Consider the following 15,509-nt stretch of genomic DNA (forward strand, 5'->3'; position numbering starts at 1 on the left):
CATTTTGAGGTTAGTTAACAAGCTGGTTTTGGAAAATGTCTCCCCTTCTCTTTGCAGGGTCCTTGCCATCTCGTGCAGTTGGTCAAAGATGAGACACAACAGGATGAATTTTCCCACCAGCTGTCCTCTTTTGGAAGATTACTGAAGAATAAAGTTTCTGTATTTTATGTGCTTTATTTTGCTCTGTGCTAACAGTCTAAAGAGAACTGAGGTTATGCATCAAGCACAGAAGTACAGATAGATGGTCCTTTCTATCAGAAGGATTGGATTTCCAGTCACTCCTGAGTTTCATTGTCTTGGAGGTATTTTGAACAACTGCCATACAGACCAAAAAGCAAATCTTCAGCGTGGCTTCTGGCAGATTTACCACACAAGCCTGAGGTCAGTACAAGGGCAAGATCTGCTTTACTGCACTAAAAACAGCTATCCAGTGTCAACAACTACTTTTGAGGAAGCCTCCTTCAAAATCCTCAACAAAGTTCATCAATAATATACTGCATTATACAACTAATTTCATCTCAAAATGATGTCTAAGAACATGATGTCTCCATCTAGATGCCTGAAATGATCACTCACACCCTAGAAGTGACTTTGTCCCTCAAATGGCTAGAATCAGAGCATAGATGACTATCCCACATGGACACATCCCTCGCTGCCTAGTGGCAGTGAAGTGTTTAGAAGACACACTGCCCTCAGTTAAATGTCATGTCAGATGTTTGCCTTGGCTGCCATCAGTCCCCCTTTTACTCTTCAGTCAATTATAGCAGTGGTTATTTGTGACTCCCAAGTGCCCATCCAGAGCAGGTGAGCAGTGCTGGCTGTGCAGTGCCCGTGCCTCGACAGACCCATCACCAGAGTGCTGCAAGCCACAGGCTGGGTGATCTGTCCAGCCTTCTGCACAGACAGGGAGCAGCACCTTTGGTACCCATGCCTGTTGTGCAAGCCACACGCTGGGCAGTGAACAGTGAGCATCAGAGAGTAAGAACCTGGCTGAGATGCATCTCACTTATATTTACATAACCCATTAGTCATCCAACTGCCATAAACTATGTCTTTGTATGAGTATTTAGAGTAAATGGAGTTAGGCCCCTCAGGTCCTTAAAGCCTGGACATGGGCTGCTGCCTGCATTGTGAAACTCTTTAATACCTTTCTAACTCTGTTCCTTAATAAATATTTGAGAAAATGAGGTTTATCCTCCGCTAGTTGCCTGTCATCACATGCATGACTTCAGCTGCACTGCACACTCCACCCCCAGTCCCGCCACACCCTTCCCTTGCTCCGTGCACCTGCGTGTTGGGAGAAACAGGGAAAGGCCGTTTAACTGTGGGAGAAAGTTCACAACTGGGGAAGGAGCTCCCAAGTTTACAGAGAGCAGCAAGCGATGTCAAAGCCTACTGGTGATGTGGCTTGTCATTCTGGCTGGGAGGGGAGGGGCAGGCTGGGGCAGAAGCACTTTTAAAAGAGACTGAGGAAGTGAACCTGCGATGCCACTGCAAAGCAGCCCTTCAGGGAAAGCTAATTACTTACCCAGCCTCCTGGAGATTACAAGGAAGAGCACCTTGAGGTGAAACAAAGGAGAGATGAGGGGGACAGCAATGAAAGGACTCGGGCTCTTCATTTTCAGTGCAAGTGAGTACTAATTTGGTTATGTCCTCAAAGGTTGGGTGGAAGGAAACAGCACTACAAAGTACAAGGACTCCAGTGCACTTTGTATGTCTCTTTTTTGTTTAGTGAAGGTTCCTTTGTGCTTATGGCCAGACAAGCGTGTGTACCATCTCTGTGCTGAACATCCACACGCATCTCCCAAAACTGTTAGGAGTGGGAAAAAATGCTGTTCTTCATGAAAGTGGAAAGTATTTTTCATAAGCAGTTTTCTTGGTTTCTGTTAATACAATATTTATCTCTGAAGAAGGAACTTCCTCCTCTGGAAGTTTCAGCTCCACTGCTTTTTATCCTGTCTCATATTCTTATATCAATGTTCTTACACCTCATTCCAAGCTTCAGACCAAGCTACGCACATGGGAATTGCTTGGGGGTTTTTAACTAAAAATCCTGAAAACCTCACTTCAACAGTAAGACCCACAAAAAGGATAGACACACAGTTTAAAGTAATCAGAAAAAATGGATGGGCTTCACATGCAACAAATGTGACTTGGGTCATGGTTTGATGATCGTTATGTAACTTCTGCAATGCCATTGATATTCACTCTCCTTTTTCATTATTCTCACCTTTCATGCTATGCAAATTATGCTCCTTTTTTTTTGCTTGATCAGAATCTCAATTTATTTCAGCAAACAAAATATTCCTGTAATTGTATTAATTGCCCTTCAGTCTGTTAACAATTACTTGGTGAGGAATGTGAAAGTAGAAATGGCGCTTTGATTTTCTTCTTCCTTTGTACAAATCTCTAAGCAGAGGGAGAGAAAACCATTCTCATTTTTTAAAATGTTATAAACATACAAAATGTCTCTCACATTTTTTAAAATGTTATAAACACACAAAGTGATAACACACAAAAAAGTAACTAGGGCTTAAATCTAGGTGACATTGTCTCTCCAGTAGCATGTAGGCTATTTGTGTTCTCTCTCTTTTTAGAGTTCTTTCAGAATTTACTTCCCCTGCCTTCAGCCATATTTTGAATAGATTCTGTTTCTGCTCAGAAAAAAATCCCCAGCCTTTGAAGAATAAACCATAACTTTTAAATGTACTGACTGTGAAGTGAAACGTGGTGAGAAGCGGGAAGGAGGAAATAAGCCTGAGTCAGTGACATCCCAGAATGAAACTGTTGCTTCCCTGAGAGAGGGAAGGTCATTCTGGGATGCAGAGATGTGGGTGACAAATGGAGAGCACCAGAAGCAGTGGGACATGAGGGTGACAGCAACAGATGAATAAATGTGTTACAGGCTGTGCCTCACATGCAGTGTTGGGTTCAGCTGCTCCCCAACTCTGCACCAAACATGAAGAAAAGAAAGATCTCATTTATTGTAGGATTTGACTCATCCAATTGGAAGAAGAAAAAGAAGTCTCAGGGTTGGGTGGTTTCTTTGCCTCAGGGCTGTGTTTATGACCTGTCAGTGAACCCCAGCCCAGTGGAACCAGTTTCTGAGTGACAAAAAGATCAGGAAATGGGTTTTGCTCCATTTCCTAGTACAGACAGTGGTGCTTTTCACCTAAATGCACGAAAGCATCTCTATCCAGTCACAACAAGCAAGGAGAAAGCTTTCACAGGTGTCTCTCATATGGAGGGCATATGAAAACAGCAGTCAGAAAGAGCCCATGGGCTTTGCAAACATGGGCCTTGCCCTGGGTGCTCCAGGGCAGGGAAAGATCTGGGAGTGGCTGCAATAAAAGCATGCTAGCAATACTTTGCCCTGGTTTCCTTCTCATGACTGTCAGCAGTTGTAAATTAAATAATCCCCAAGAGAACAGAAGCCACTCCTGCCACATCACAGAGGAAGAGGTGAAAACACACCTTGCTATGAACTGTGGGAGCCCACAGAACAACTCAGTTGTTGAGAGCATGCAGAAAGATGGGAATTTAGGCTAAAAGCAGATCCCTGTGCCCATGACACCTGTGTAATTACCTGAACTGAATTACCCCAGGTTCTTAGTGCAGTGACAACACAACCTTCTGGGTCCCCACACTGTTATTTTCTAAGGGACTCTTGTTCTTTGGTAGTCAAGGATGTGGCAGTGCTCAGTTTGCCAATGGCATTCACTTACTGACCCAGTGGAGGGGGCTGTGTGCTTTTCCTGTCTAAAAAAGTGGGTATTGACAACCAGTTTGCAACTCAGGGTGCAATCTAGAAATCCTTTGCTCTCTCCCTTATACATTACACTTCCTTATAGATCTAACCTGGACAAAGATATGGCAGGATGAGGACCCAAAGTTTGCTAGGTGGCAACTTTTCAGATGAATCCTCTCCAGGGAACAGTGATGCAGCTTTCAAAAGCAAACCTTCACCACCACATGCAGCATCCCCAGCATGGGGGGAATCCTTCCTCCTCTTTCCTCCTTACTGCACCATGTTCCTCTTTGCCATGGGAGCACCTCTGAGCAGCCCTGCATTCCTTGCCATTTACAGTTTTCCCAAATATTTTCCACAAATGACAGCGCCATTAAAAAAGAAACAAAACCAAAACCTCAAAGCAACAAACCCAAACACAAAACTCACACAAACTGTAAGGAGAAAGCCGGTGTTTTTAACCATGGGTTCCTGCAGGCATGAAGGTCACCTATGGCAGGGCAGACATAGATGTCCAGCTCAATTCTGAGCATAACAAAGACCTGCCCACCAGGCAATGATCAGACATGATGAATCAAGAGCAAGTCACAGGGAATTCAGTGTAAAAAACACCTGCCCTGTGCCCTGTGTGCTTCCCCAGGGCACAGAGGGATTTCTGTTTTATTCAGCTCTCAGCTATTCCTGTGCTCCAGAGGCAGGAGCTGGAGTTTTTGAACAAAGGTGACTACTACCTTACTCATTTTTAGAAAAAACTAAGAGCTATTCTTCCCTTGTTTCTTTCAACCACTCTTTGCTTCTCTAGGTTTTTCTATTTTCAGGGATGAAAAACATGAACAGGTTTTGATTCCCTAGCACAAAATGTCACTTTTCTATGGATTTGGATCGAGGCAAGTTATTTGACAGTTTTCCTGATCCTTGAAATTTGACAATATCAGTTTGTTAGTTTAGCCTGAATCCTTAAGACTGCCGATGCACTTGTAGTATCTGTTTATCTGTCTCCCTCTGTACATTCTGAACTGTCAAAGGGTGTCAGTCACGCTGAAGGAGGGCTCAGAGAAAAAAAATACAGCATCTTTCCAAACTCCATGGCAATATAGGAGTAAGTGAAGAAGAGGGAAGCAAGGAACAGAGAGCAGAGTTTAGTTCTAAGCCATCCTGTGCAGCAGCTTCCCAGAGCCAATCAGCTGCAGCACACATCACCTCTTGCTCAGTGGGGAATGTCCTGGATGACAGGGAATTAGGGGTTATTGTGGCATCTAAGGAAGCCAAAGAGACTACCATGGAATCCAGATGTTGTTATTTTTGCTGAGTGCAGCATTTATTCTCTTCCTAGTTCTGGTGTCTGCTCACGCCCTCACTGTGGAAGCACCTGAGAAGCAGATCCAAGTGGCAAGAGGAAGAAACGCTACCCTGCGCTGTAATTTTAAAACAAACTCAGCTGTTGACAGAGGAGACCTGGTTGTCTGGAAGAAAATCAATAGCAAGGTAAACTGAGCTGCATAAAGAAACAGATGAGAGGGCAACCAAGAAGGGGCAGGAGAGGGAAGCTGTGAGTGGGAATGGATGTTGGAAGAAAAAGACTTCTTCCAGATTTTTTTTTTAATCCCAGAACTGTGCAAACAGAAATGCTGAGACTAGATGCAATTCATCCCAAATCTATTGTATAACACCAGGAAAGCTCCCACCCCTCTTGGTCTTACAGCTGTTTACTGAGGATACATCACTGTATGTACTGTGAGGTTTACATCTATTAAAACATGTGAAACACTCAGATAATTTCTAAAAATATATGCATATATAAAAATGTGTATGTAATACACATATCTTTGATACTATATAACAAGTTGATGATAACAGTACATGGAGAGATTCTTGAGGTTTCCTACATCTATTTGAAGTATTGGAAGGTTAAGAAACTAAGTTTTAAAGTTCTCCTTGACTGCTTGGGAATTAGTGAGAGGGGAAGCAGCCTTTGGAGATGTCCTTGCAAGAACTGCCAAGGGTTTCTTCTCTGGAGATCCTTACTGGGAGAGTTTGTGCAACCACAGGGCAATTTGACTGACACAGGTCTCAGACAAGTCTTGGGCTGTCCTCTCCTCATGGTGAGGAAAGGTGAATAAGCCCCAGCAAAAGAAATCAGACAAGGTGTGAGAAGGGGATTCCAGATAGAAACAGAGATCCTTTTGAATTTCTACGTTTTTCTTGGCTTTTTCCCAAACTGCTGCAGTTTAAGGTCCTCGTTTCCAAGCTGCTCTTTAAGAGTGGGCTGGTTGATCGAGTTAGATGGCAGATGCCACAGAAGAAGCAGGGACTGACGCTGTGCCCTCGCTGTGTGCCAGGTTGACGCCGTGACGCGCTACTTCGATGGGCTGGTGCAGTACGGGGAGGGCTACGACCACCGCCTCCAGTTCAGCGGCGACGTGAACAGCGGGGACATCAGCGTCACCATGGGCGCCGTGACCATGGAGGACAACGGCACCTACGTCTGCAGCGTCCGCCTCCGGGCCGACCCGCCCCGCCAGTCCGCGCTCCTGGACCTCTTCGTCCTCGGTGCGGTGACACAGGAGTGCCACACCCCTGTCACACACACCTGCCCTTCCCCTGATGTCCACATTGCCTTAAACAGCAAAAATATTTTTTTAATCGCAAAAAAAATTGTCGTCGCCAATTCCACGTTTTGTCTTTTCCTGCTCCCTGTGGAAGACGAAGAGCAGGCAACTCCCTGAGACACCCGGCTGTGTGTACAGCTCACTTTCCTAATAACCCAAGCATCATTACAGGGCTTTCCTCATCCCCCCTATGGCCTGTCATGCTCCAGTTATCAAAGGATGGGTCACCTAACACTACTAGGCAGATCCCAAAAAGCATCTTGCAATTCCCTCTTGGCTTTCCTTGTTTCTCCCAGAAAGGGAGAAACAAATTAGACCCAAATTCACTTTAAGTTCCTTTAAGAAGAAAGTGGCAGGTGCAAGACCAGCCTCTGCTTGCAAGAATAAAAACCACAGATGCAAATGGGCTGAAAAAAGAAACTGCTTCTGATTAATACAATTCCTCTTTCCTTCCTTCCTTCAGTTGCACCATCCAAGCCCGAATGCAAGATTCTGGGGACACCAGAATATGGACAGACAATCAACCTGACCTGTGCTTCTCATGAGGGCTCCCCAGTGCCCAAATACACCTGGAAAAGTTTCAATGTGCAAAATGAGCCCCGTCCGCTACCATACACAGAAGGTATGAGAAATCCAATCACATCAAAGCCTTGAGGTCTCTGCAGCTGAGGGCTGGAAAGATTCTAAAATGCAAATACAAAAACACTCCTAAGGCTTATTCTAGGATGTTCTCTGAACAGAGTTTGAAAAGTTGTCCTTTTGATACAAGACAGGCTCAGGAGTAACTTAGCAGGGGGAAAAGGACTCTTACCTGAAGTAAGAATGGTCAGAAAGGCTTTAACTTCATCTCTTCCCTAGTGAGAAAGCATGGCTTTGGGAGCATCCAGAAATAATTATTTCTCAGTTGCTGGGAGTAAGACATAACATGAGGAACAATACTGAGTTTTCTGTCTTTACATCCCAGCTTGCTTGACCATGAGCAGATCTCTTTCTAAACTGAAGGAAACAAAATCTGGCTCTGGAAGCTTTCCCCCAGAGATGACCCCTCACCTAGAGGAAGGGGGTATGAGAAAGTTACACCATTGCTACTTTGAGCATGAAAAAGGCTTCTGGTTCTTTAGAACTGACATACAAGCCCTAATATTTTATTTGCTTTCATTTAAAGTCAGAATCTGGAAGGAAAAAGGAGCTGAATTTCCACAACAGGACCTTGACAGAACTATTTATACAGAAATGAGGGTTTAATACTCTTTTAAGTGTATCAGTGACAGAGGACTCAGATTTATTTCATTAAACAACTTCGTTTTTTCCTGGCCTGTCCAGCTTCAGGAAGACTAAGTGTCTGTACCTACCCTTCCTGACTTAAGGGAAGTAAACTAAAGATGATGAGACTCCACAGGACATTCCACACTCAGAGCCCATTCTTGCATAAAATATGTATCACCGTGGGCAGGAACTTTATTCATTTCACTGGCCACTAAGTGGTGCCAGCGCATCACGCACAGCCCTGAGCACAGCAGGTTGTCACAGCAGCAGCTTCTGCTGTCACCCTGTTCTTCCCTGGGACAGGAGTCTCTGCTGGCCCATTCCCACATCACTTCTGCTTTCATCGGAGCACCCATGGCCAAGCCCTGTGTGACTGTCCCCAGGTGCCCCAGGCTGGCTGGGTGCCCTGTTGTCACTACAGGCAATTGCCTCTGTGCTAGCACGTCCCATTGCTGCAAAGCGTGCAGATCCCCCTCAGGAGACACTTCAGAGCTCACAGTACCTGACCCACATTTTTCCCCATTTCACTCACTCAATCACTGTTGATTTATTAGGAGCATTTAAATTCCACTTCTAGACTGAGATTTTGAGAGCTACAAACATCACACACCCCACCAAAACAAAACAAAACAACCCACCACCAGGAGGGAGACAAGTAAACACAAGGAGTATGTAGAGACAAAAAGAAAATAAAAATTAAAAATCAAGCAAGCAAGCATATGGCCTGTCATTTCTCAGCTTGCATGCTCTTCTACTATCTGGCACTAGGTGCCAGCAAATCCTGAATATAAAAATTGAGATCCCAGGGAAACAGGAAAGTCATTAAAAAGTATTCAGTCTTTTGCTTTCAGAGCAGGGATCTGGACCTCTATCACAAGCATGGACTACACATACCCGTGTCAGCTGGAGATGCAACAAACAAACTGACTGCCTGAGCAGACAGAGCTGAGCTTCAGCCTGTGGTGCTGAGCTGTGTGAGGCTAGACAGAAAGCATCAGCATCACTGCAATCCTGTCACTAGAGTTCTGCTTGTTTATTTACACAGCCCGTGTGGATTCTCCCAGACTAGAAAACATTTCCCCCCCACTGCTAAATAACTCATATCTGAAATCCTAAGTGCTGCAGGACTGAAGAGCTTTCTCTTGTTGAACGAGTTAATTCATCAAGATGGCCAGTTCTCAGAGCCAGGTCCTGATTTGGGCATCTGACATTTCTCAAAATCCAATGCCAAAACAAAAAAAAAGCTTTCTCTAAGCACAGACACTTCTCTACCCTCCACCTACAATTTTCTTTCTAAAAGGAATGTTCAAATACCACATGTTCCCTGTAATCAAAACAGCACACTTCTGTTTATCCTCCCACAAATCACTCTAAAACCTAGGGATGAGCATGGCAGCTCCTGAGCAAGACAGAGCAATCCATCAACTTTAATAACCTCTCATCACTCCAGCCACCCTGGGCTGGAACTGGAGCGCTGCTGTTGCCACTTCCTTCCCTGCTTTTATTCTTATCTTTTTTGGCCTGATTTGTGTTTCACAACAGGGCAACAAATAACTCTGAAGAACATCTCAGCAGACACCTCTGGCTTTTACATCTGCACTTCAACGAACATTGTGGGAACGGAGTTTTGTAACATGACAGTCAGCGTCGTGCCACGTAAGAGACGGGGCTGCCTTGGGGAATGGAAGTACCAGAGAGAACATCTCAGCTCAGAGTCAAAGCATTAAAGGAGGGGAATGTTACCACCTGGTTTCTGAACACCTTTAAGAGAGACCCTCTCCAGTGGTTTACATGCTGGTAGAACACTCACCAATGCACTGGGTTAGTCCAAAAGGACAAAAAAGTTTTGTAGAGTCAGCACTGAATTTGCAATGTCTGAAACTAAACTTTATAGACAAAGAAGAGCAGGTGTTCAGATCCAGGGGCTCCTCCCTGTCAGTAGCTAACTGCTCCTGTACTACCCAGTACAGAATTATTTCCAGTTGCTGTAGTCAAACAGATGTGGCTTCCACCCAGTCTGGGTCTGGTGGGGGGGTCTGAAGTGCAGTGATTGTGCTGATCCCCTCTGACATCACTGCCCCTGCTGACTCTTCCCTTCCCACGCAGCATCCATGAACATAGCTCTGTACGCTGGCATCATTGGGGGAGTTGTTGCTGCCATTGTGGTGATTGGGGTCATTGCCTATTGCTGCTGCTGCCGGGAAAGCAAGGACACTGACTACGAGATGACGTGAGTACCTCTCCCTACAGCAGTGAATGGAACAGATGAAGGGTTCTCCTCCCTCCAGCATCAACAGACGGAGTGGAAAACTGGGGAGAAAGAAATCTGGGAAAGCATGCACTGCTTTCTCCTTTCAGTGTCCACACCAGTGGCTCCCATCTCTCTCATGGGAGATGCCCAGGAGTCCCAGACACCCTTGTGTCTCTGGGCAGAACCAAATTATCCAAACCTTGGATGTGAGTTAGCACACATGCTATGAAAAATAAACAAGTAGCTCCCACACCTCTTGCATCACCAGTGAGACTGAAGTTGTGGACTTCAGCTGGGTGCAGTTCTAGATCAGCTTAGAGCAGTTTAAAAGTATCCTAACACAAAATCTCTTCAGTGAGGTTTCTGGCAGGTTTAACATCTCTACTCCCAAACAATGTTTTAGGGCGCAAGAAGACAGAAATGAACCCTCCAGGCAGATGCCAACAAGGCATGAGAGAGAAGGGGAGTATGTGGAGAATGAGGAGAATGAATGAAGAAACCACTGCCATCTCCAGGATCTGCTGAGGCACAGACATCACTGTAGAAAAGAAATCAATCCCTCTTTCTTACTGCAAGACGTCGAATTATAAAATGAAAGCCAAAGGCTCTGCCTTCAAGTTCTGGGAGAGAACATTGTTGCTTCCCTGGAAATAAGTGTTTGATGTAGAGTGAGCAATAACACACACTCTCATAGCAGAAAAATGCACATGGAGCACTGCTGCACCCAGTCATCCAAAAATAAACAGTCTCCCAGACTTCCAACTCTCTGAAAAAAGAAACTATCAGGTCTATTTGGAGAACAGAGGAACAGAGCTGCTGATGTATCCCCAGATCCACAAAAGGTCTGCAAGTCACCAACTGCTTTTCATCAAGGAAAGGTGGTCTTGTTTACTGAGTCATGCAAATGTCACATCTTTCAACACTGTTCAACACAGGAACTGTTCTCATGCAGGTTGAAGCAAGATGATTTTTAAAGACATTTTGTTAAATGTGTATTTTGTATGTATTATACATACACATATAAATAAATATATGGGAAAAAAACCCAGTGAGTCTCCTATTTGGGACTACAGTGCATAATAATGTCACAGATAAGGTAAGAATGTAGATGGGCAGCTGATAAGAACTAGAAACACTCTAGTAGCCTATTTACTGTCAGACTCCTGAATTTCTGAGTTCTAGCTCCCAGAGCTCCTAATTTTCATTATATTACTTTTTCCTGCTGATTGTTGCATGGGCAAGTCAGAAATAGTCCATTGCTCCTGCTGCTTCTGAAAAAGTGACAATGTGACAGCATGTACATGGCAAGTACATCCTTAATTAAAAAAAAAGGAGGAGGGAGTGGAAGGAAAAAGGAAAAATAACTTTTTGTTCAAAACTGTAACAATTTAATCAGAAGCACTGCATTTTATGTGCAAGATGTGTGCAAATGTGGAGGGAAATCCTACCACTGGTATCTTTGGAAGAGAATGGACTGTCCATCCCCAAGGACTATCAATGGATATTAAAGTGAATTAGAAGTTTTTCTTTTTAAGATACTTTTGCAGTAAAATATTTATCCTTTCAAAACTCCTTACTGCATCTTCAACTTTGGGAGTTTCAGCAATGCCTCCCACATACCCTTTACCCCCAAACAGTTACTGTAATAAAAATCTAAAATTTAACTTCAAAGAAGAACCAGCTATCTTCCCACACAGGACCAGTATTTTCTAGATTTCAAACTATGAAAACCACCCTACCAGAACTGTAATTCTGGCTTGCTTTCTGACTACCTTTGTTTTACGTAATACTTAAAATACAATTACTTATTTGTAGTAATAACAACTGCAAAGACCAACCACAGGAGTTCTTTACAAAGAACACACAAATCCAAATCTCTCTGGCAATGGATAAGCTGAAATGCAAGACATTCTGAGGACCTTTTCTCATGATGCATGAGAAAACTGCAAGAATGGATGGCTAAAAAAAACCCATTTCACAGAGAAGCTGAATGCAGATAGAATTTGGTGCATAGCTCAGAAGCAGAGCTGGTATGTATTCCAGTCTCATTGTAACAAGCAAGGATAGTGTGAATTATCTAATTACCACTGTAACACATTTCTACTGTGAAACAAAAGCTATTTCTTTTATAAATGTTACAGACATTAGTCAGCACAACCTGTTTCCTCCACCAGGAATAACAGTGAGGGATAACAGTGTGGATTCTCAAAGATCCACAAGAAAGTCCAGAGAAAGGACTTGAAAATTATCAGCAGAATAATGCCAGAATATAGCCAGAAACTGGCAGTGGGCACTAAACCATTGTAACACTCTGCTACCACACTCTTCACTTTTAGGGTAGGTCAAGTTTAATTGCTGTTTGTGATCAAGTAATCTTCAAGTAATACTTGCACAGCGGTCATTTTAGGCATGAAGGAAAATACAGATTAGCAGTAAGCAACTGCACTAAGTTGTCTAAAGAAACCAGCCACAAAATACAGAAGAGTTTACAGAATGACCCCCAAACCCATGCATTTAATTCTCTGCAGATTCCATAACAACTAGCAAAGGAAAAGCAAGAGTCCAACTTGACAACATTTAAAACAGAACTGCTTCAAGTTCTGCAATGCTAAGCTCACTTCTGCACTGAGAAATCAACTAAGTGATCGCACATGGAGATATGGCTGAGAAAATGCAGTGCTGCATCACTTTTTACCTTTTTAAAAATACCTTGGAAGTAGTGCATTTATTAGAATGCTTTATGTGTTTTTCCTCAACCAATTTGTTCTACCCCATCAGCCAGGAATACACAAACACACATATTCAAACTCATGCCTTATTCCAGGGTTTTCCTGTGACTGAATTAATGTCCTGCCTGTCTTGTATGTCTTTTGAAAAAGGAATAACTCCAAGAGTTACCTCTAGTATAGCCACAACCTTATGCAAAATTAAACCAGCAATAATGAATTTGGAGGGAAGATAAATTAAGCTAGTGATACTTAACTAATTCCAAAGATTTAATGTATCTATGCCGAAGTTCAATAACCACTTCCCTCAAAAGGCAGGAAGGAGACAGAAAATGTATAACCAGGTAGAAAAGTAAATTCCTACTTTATTCTTTACATAGCAATTAGTAAACTACTGTTTAGTTATGTTCAACTTTATTCACAAACTTATCACAGAAAGCAGACAGGCTGGTCAGGCATGATTTAGCATCAGCAAAGCCATGCTGACTCCTTCCAGTCCCCCACTTCTCCCTCATGTACCCAAACACACATTCCAAAAGGGCTTGCTCCATGATTTTTCCAAGGAGTGCAGTGGAACTGAACAGCCCAGCCTTTCCTAGATCACCCTTTGACAGATGGGTGCAGTATTTGCCTCCCATTGCTGTGGATTTCTGGTGCTCTCTGTCACCTTCAAAGGTGAGAGAACAGACTGGAAAAGGTGTCAGTCAGCTTCCCCAGCATCCTGGGATGCAGCACATCTGGCTGGAGGGACTGCATGGCTCTGGAACTCCCACTGCTGCTGTTCTCATCCCTGAACCCTTACTGAGAAAAGATCTGCTTTCCCAACAAAATCCCTACAGCCTTGGCCAGTGTTTAGGGATTCTTCCTTTGTAGCCCACACCTGCTTCTCCCTGCTTTACACTGCACCAGAATGCAGCCATAAGATCCCTGCGAAGACAAGAGAGTCTTCCCAATCAATCTCCCTGCATTCCCGGATTGCTCTTGCACTTGGGAGACACTGTCCTCAAAGAACTGCCAGCCTTAATGCTCCTTTACCCCACAGAGCTGGCACCAGGGATTGCACCCCTCCCCATTTCCCACACAACCACCAAGATCTGCTCTCACTGCCTTCCTCACTCTTCTCAGGATCTTGGGAAGTGTTTCCAGTATTACAGACACACAAAGGCTGGTGCTGCCACAGCCCACTTCAAGATTCAGTACAGTGCACAATTCATAACTTGTCAGGAAGACAGGAGTTAATTATCTCAGCATCCCTGTTGCTAGAGCAACTGCACTCCTTTTCTGTTTATTTGTACCAACTGTTCCAGGAAAGACACCGAGGCAATGTTCTGCCTGATGAAGTTCACAATACAATGATCAAACCTCCAAGATTAATTCTGGACGTGTTAGAGCTCTACTAAAATTATTGCAGCCCAACATAAGGGAATTTGTAACTTCTGCTGCACTTCACCTGTTCACTTGGGATTGAAGGGAATTATTTGAAAATGACAGAGAAGTTTAATGGGAACCTCTAAGACAAAACCACAGAAAAGTAAGGGAACAGAGATAATTCAGGGTTAGAGTAATAGAAGTGTTTGCAATATCTTCATTTTACTAAATCATTGCAATAAAATTTATTAGCTGGCCACTGTGGGGTGACAGTGAGGGATGATAATCCTGCAGAAGTCATCGGGAGGGCAGAAACTAGATAACAAACTTGTTTTTCTCCTGCTCCACCACAGTACATTTACTCTGCCAAAAGGAATGTTGTTGTTAAAGTGTCTGCAGTCAGCTGCAGCTACTTCTATCTATCAGCCAGAAAATAAACCCAGTTTCACACATACACTCGAGTGACTTCACTTTTGGGGAACGTCTGAAATCCTTGCTAGCAGAAAGTTGAATTAAAAAGTTCTAACCCTAACAGGTCCAAAAGCACAGCCCCTCTATGAGCATTATGCAGGTTTTTTTCAAACTTATCAAAAAAGAAAAATACAACTATTTTACAAGAAAAAAGAGGGTTTCCAAGAATAGAGGTTTTCATTCACCCAAAACAAGTTCTTGTTCAGAAGAATCTGACCTTCAGCACATCACCACTTGACTGTGACAGCTCAAGAGCCAGAATCCCTGAAATGGCAGCAAGTTTCCTAATGGGGAATGACTCAGCATGGACCTCGCTCTAGGCAGCTGGCACAGGACACACCCCATGGAACGAGCATCAGCTGTTGCTGTTATCCAGGATCACAGCACCGCTTCCTCCAGCCCAGACTGACACCTGACAGATCCTCCACACAGAAAATCCCTGCCAAACTGCTGCCTTGTTTCTATCTTTTCGGATCTGGATGAGTGACACATTGCTAAGGATGCAATAAAGATTTATCTTACCTTAGACACAGCAAACACTCTCTGATAACATAAGTTATAATGCAGACCCCAGAACTGGCACAGACATCAAGAGGTAGTGTGGCTTCCCTTCCCACACATCACACACTGCCAGCTTCTTTTCTCACACTTGGGAGGTGAGAGGGAGAGCTGCTGTCCATGTGAGAGAGCAGCTGGAATGCAGAGCTCCACCTGGGAACAGACAATGAGCCAGTCGAAGCTCTTGGGTTGGACACAGAGGACAGGCCAACAGAGGTGACATTGCAGGGGATGTCTGTTGCAGACAGCCCTGCCAGAGGGAAGCTCTCCAGGCCTTCTTCAGACACCTGTGAGGAGCCTGACACTCAGAAGTGACCAAGGAGCCAAGGTGGTCCCTGCTGGATCTCATCCTTATGAACAAGAAATAACTGCTCAGGGATGTGAAGGCCAGGAGGCAAATTTAGCTTCAGTAATCATGAGATAGTGGAGTTGTGGATCCAAAGAGGGAGGCAATCAGCAAAAAGCAGCATCACAGCCCCGGAGCTCAGGAGAGCAGTCCTTGGCCTTGTTCA

The 15,509-nt window shown here is 44.0% G+C and overlaps 1 protein-coding gene across 1 annotated transcript; it reads left to right on the forward strand.

The window, feature by feature from the left end:
* The first annotated feature begins 1,566 nt into the window (after positions 1-1,566).
* Positions 1,567-10,473, forward strand: GPA33 (glycoprotein A33). The gene is made up of 7 exons (XM_005422358.3): positions 1,567-1,630; positions 5,082-5,233; positions 6,088-6,298; positions 6,821-6,979; positions 9,166-9,279; positions 9,730-9,853; positions 10,278-10,473. The coding sequence occupies exons 1-7, from the start codon at positions 1,582-1,584 to the stop codon at positions 10,366-10,368; spliced, it is 900 nt and encodes a 299-aa protein (XP_005422415.2). The 5' UTR covers positions 1,567-1,581; the 3' UTR covers positions 10,369-10,473.
* Positions 10,474-15,509: the final 5,036 nt, after the last annotated feature.

This window comes from Geospiza fortis, unplaced genomic scaffold (assembly GCF_000277835.1).
Source record: "Geospiza fortis unplaced genomic scaffold, GeoFor_1.0 scaffold72, whole genome shotgun sequence".
NCBI classification, from domain to species: domain Eukaryota; kingdom Metazoa; phylum Chordata; class Aves; order Passeriformes; family Thraupidae; genus Geospiza; species Geospiza fortis.